This window comes from Bidens hawaiensis, unplaced genomic scaffold (genome assembly GCF_021521415.1).
Source record: "Bidens hawaiensis isolate Kalapana, Puna unplaced genomic scaffold, B.hawaiensis_p1.1 tig00053867_1, whole genome shotgun sequence".
NCBI classification, from domain to species: domain Eukaryota; kingdom Viridiplantae; phylum Streptophyta; class Magnoliopsida; order Asterales; family Asteraceae; genus Bidens; species Bidens hawaiensis.
Window position 1 is genome coordinate 1,219 of NW_027499681.1, and position 4,308 is coordinate 5,526.

The window sequence follows — 4,308 nt, forward strand, 5'->3', positions numbered from 1 at the left end:
TGCCCACTTATCTTTAAAAGTGAATATGCATCATTCTGCCTAATATCTTCACTTGTTCTTATGCAAATCAGAGATCAGATTCAACCATAGGACTGGTGTTTGTGTTTTAGTTTTCCCTTCCAGAAGATCGAAAACGGAGTATATTCCACAATTATGTTTTAAATTACATTCACATTATATTTGTGCATGCCTTATGTTATCTAGTTCAATTCCTTGTTTTTACACGGATCATCATAGACTTCTTTAAACATGGTGTTGTATTACCTCCTCTAGATATTTGTGACCATAAGAGGTTACTAAATTTGTAGATTGATTAGATCAAATGACTTTAAATTCCATGGTCATTTGATTTGTTGTCCTTTTCCACTACATTCTTGGGGGCCAGAATTGTTTGGCCTTTTCTTTTAGTCTAAAAGAAGAGTGGTAATAAAGCAAAGCAAAGCAAAATGAAGCCATATTTCCAAGGCCAAAATTGTGTCAACACTTAACAGTAAACAGACATGAAAGGCACCTTCAATTCATTTACCCTACCAACCAACCACTTTTTAGATTATGTGTATTGAATTCAAAAAATTTCCCATTCTTTCTTTCCCTAAATTTGTTTCTGGCCCTGTAGCTAGAGGGGTCCTAGGAATTTAGGTACTTTATCTGTCCTGTTATATTTACTTCAAATCTAGCATCTACCTGTTTAGATTTTCAAGATTTTACTTAGTTTCTTTGATTTTAAAGGTTACTTATAGGAGCTAGTAAAGATTGTATTTTGTTGGAATTTTTCTCCTTTTGTGCTAAGATATATTGTACTATTGTAGTCTTTCTGTGAAAACACACACACATAATTTACTAACTAAAGTAAAAGATATTTAGCAATTTAAAATGGTCTTTCTTCTCTCTTGTGAAATGTAATACATAGGCCTTGAAACATGTGAGTGATGTCATATTCAATTTAAGATTAGATTCTCTCTGTCCATCATCGACCTGCGATGAGAGAGTTGCAGAGTTAGCTTAGAAGAAACTTAAATGACAACCCACTTTTAAAATCATCATCCATAGTGAGGCTTTTCAATTCCCATCTCAAACTCTCCCACTAATAGCATTCTCAGCCCATTCCCTATATTTTTGTGAGGAGATTTGTAAATTATATGGTATGGTTATGAGTGGTTGTGAGTAGAGAAGAGAGAAAATGTTATAGGGGAAAGTTAAATTTGGGGATTCATTGTTCATACTGTATAATTTTTTAATATTTTCTAAAAGTGGTTGTGAGTGAAGGAAAGAGAAAAGATAATGATAAAAGTATAAAAAGTATTATTTAATTAAACAGGAGAGAAAAAAAACATTGATTTTTAGTATAATTATATAATATATATGGATATAGGGTAGGGAATGAGTTGGGAATGTTACCCCCTCAAAGTTTTGGCCTCAAAAGTTTTGTAGAAAACGCTACCCACTAAATCCTCCAACCAATCAAGTTTTTTTCCCACAAACTCAAACAAGTTAAATATTTAAGTTATTTACTTTTAATTTATAACAATTGAGTAATTATTACAGGAGAGTTTTCCCAGGACACTACTCTTTACAAAATTCTTTATTAATGATTGGAACGCCACATGTTGTAAAATGCCCTATGTAAGGAGTTTTAACTACGCAGTCTAATGTTGAGGATAACTATCTCTCTCTCAATACACTCATATAGACATACACATACATATTTATTTAATTATTTATGTTTATATATAGCATCTATTTGCCGATGGGTACTTTGTAATCTATCATGCTTCATTAGATTTTGTTTGGATCTTTGTGTTCCCAAAATCCCACCTGAATTTACACTTACGTGGTCTCACCATCTCAATTATTCTCAATGGGTCCTTCAATTATTTCACAACACACACATATTACATAGTACCACAACCAACCTTAACTTTACACTTACAACTATTAATAAAGTTTTCACCTTTGTTATACTAGTCAAATAAATACAAAAGGACCACATCAATGGGTTTCACTTATTCTTTGGCCTGCAATCTTGACCTATTCAAAGCATATTCTTTAATTCCAACATTAAACAATTCCCTAAACAACGGAGATAACAAGACTTCCTATAAGTAGATTACTATGATGCATAGAGATTGCATTAGACATAACCATGAGTGACCGGAAGGTTGTTTTGGTGACAGGATGCGCTAAAGGCGGCATAGGCTATGAATATTGCAAGGCGTTTGCTGAACAAAACTGCCACGTCATCGCGTCCGATATATCTCAACGGATGGATGACTTGTCCGATCTACAAGATGAACAAATCGAGACGCTAGAGCTTGATGTTTTATCTGATAAAAGTGTTTCATTAGCCATAAAGGAAGTAATATCCAAGCATGGCAGGATAGATGTTTTAATCAATAATGCCGGGATAGGAAGCACAGGCCCACTAGCCGAGCTCTCATTGGATGAGATAAAAAGAGCTTATGAAATAAACACATTAGGACAACTTAGAATGGTGCAACAAGTTGTACCATCAATGGCCTCGCGAAAAAGCGGGGTCATAGTCAATGTGGGGAGCGTGGTTGGGAAAGCCCCCACACCTTGGGCCGGTTCATATTGTTCTACCAAGGCCGCGGTTCATGCAATATCCCATACGCTTCGGTTGGAACTAAAACCCTTTGGAATTAATGTAGTTTTAGTAATTCCTGGGGCTATAAGATCAAATTTAGGGAGCCACAACACGAGCCGAATATCAAATTACAATTGGGAGCTTTATAAAGATTTTAGCCAAGAAATAACCGAGCGCGCTAGAGCTTCACAAGTTGGCAAATCTACTGACGCAACATCGTTTGCGCGACATATAGCAAAAAAGGTTTTAACCCCAAAACCACCAAAACAAATTGTGTTTGGCCATATGACATCTCTATTTGCCTTCCTTTCTGCCTCCCCGCTTTGGGTTAGAGATCTTTTCTTCACAAAACGATTTAACCTAGACAAGAAGCTTGCTTGATCATTCTCATGGTCTTTAAATGTTTATGTTGTTTTTCATGTTTATGGGTGTTTAATGTTATAACATAAAAGGATGCTTTTGGCTTGTGGCTAGCGTGCTATCTTCTTAACACCATTAATGTTCGTTGCAGTATTTATAATTTTTTGTACTTTGAATCATTCACAAAATTGAATTATGGTAGTTGAGTTTGTTAACAAGATTATCTAGACATTGTCAAATAAAGCATGAGGTAAAATGATCATAATTACTTATCTATTATTGTTAGTATTTAAAGCTATTTTAAGGTGTTTGATTTGATAAGAAGAGACTAAAAGACTTTATAAAGTTGAAATACAAGGGTGAGATGAGAGTAGAGGTCAAGTGATGGAGGCACATTGGCCCTTGTATGTAAAAACAACCAAAGAGGGACTGAATAATTGATAAGGGTACAATGAGATGACTCGTCTAAAGCAGACAAAAGAATAAGAAAAAGAATTAAATTGATAATGATATCCTTTATTTTTATGGCTATTTTAAGGGAAATTACAAACGAAAATAAAAAATAATGAGGTTCGTTTTTACAAATGGGTGGATATACTCTCATCATTACTACTTTTTTTTTTAATTATCATCCTTAGAATAATTTTCTTTTTCTTTTTTGCCCATCATATCTGTCTTACCTTTTCCCTAAAACACCAACTTAATCCTACTAGAAAATCTGTCTCCATGACTGAAGAAACACTAACCGGACCCCGGGCAGATTACGGGTAACCTGGGGGTTAGATAGATGTTTCCCACGAGGGGTTAGACCCGGTAAAGATGGTTCTTCTGATAACCTGCAAAACAGACACCGTGAGCTTGTCACTGAGAAGGGGGGGGGGGGTTCCTCCTTGTGACCACCCTCCGGCGTGAGAATCAGACTAGATTGCTCTTTAAATATAAATGTATATTAAGAAATTGCTAGAGCAGATATCAGGTATAATATGATAAGATATGTTGGTAATGTGTTAAGATAAGATGATCATACCATTTGTGGTATTTATAGCCGAAGGTAGGTTTCCAAGGAGGTGTGGCCGGCTGCAATAGTATTCCTGTTCCACCAACAGTGGCCTACGCACGTGCCCTGCTGGTAGTTGGTGGGTAGGCAGCGGCTGATAGTGACCAGGCCTGCTGTGTACTATTCATTTTCCACCAACTGCCGGCTATGCACGTGGTATGACAGGAGTTGGTGAGTAGGCAGCGGCTAATAGTGACATACAGTACAGGAGCATGCTGCTCGCCATACTGTTGTCAATAAGCTGTCGTATCTTTAGTCAGATCTTTTGCCCATACCTCGTTAGGTA

General features: G+C 36.1%; 1 protein-coding gene across 1 annotated transcript; it reads left to right on the top strand.

Moving 5' to 3' along the window:
* The first annotated feature begins 2,123 nt into the window (after nt 1-2,123).
* Nucleotides 2,124-3,025, top strand: LOC143600266 (short-chain dehydrogenase ptmH-like). The gene has a single exon (XM_077078005.1). It carries the CDS (start codon nt 2,144-2,146, stop codon nt 2,984-2,986), a length of 843 nt encoding a protein of 280 aa, XP_076934120.1. The 5' UTR covers nt 2,124-2,143; the 3' UTR covers nt 2,987-3,025.
* The last annotated feature ends 1,283 nt before the right edge of the window (nt 3,026-4,308 follow it).

Excerpts from the sequence above, each read along its gene's own strand:
- LOC143600266 (XM_077078005.1), top strand. The coding sequence starts at position 2,144 with ATGAGTGACCGGAAGGTTGTTTTGGTGACAGGATGCGCTAAAGGCGGC.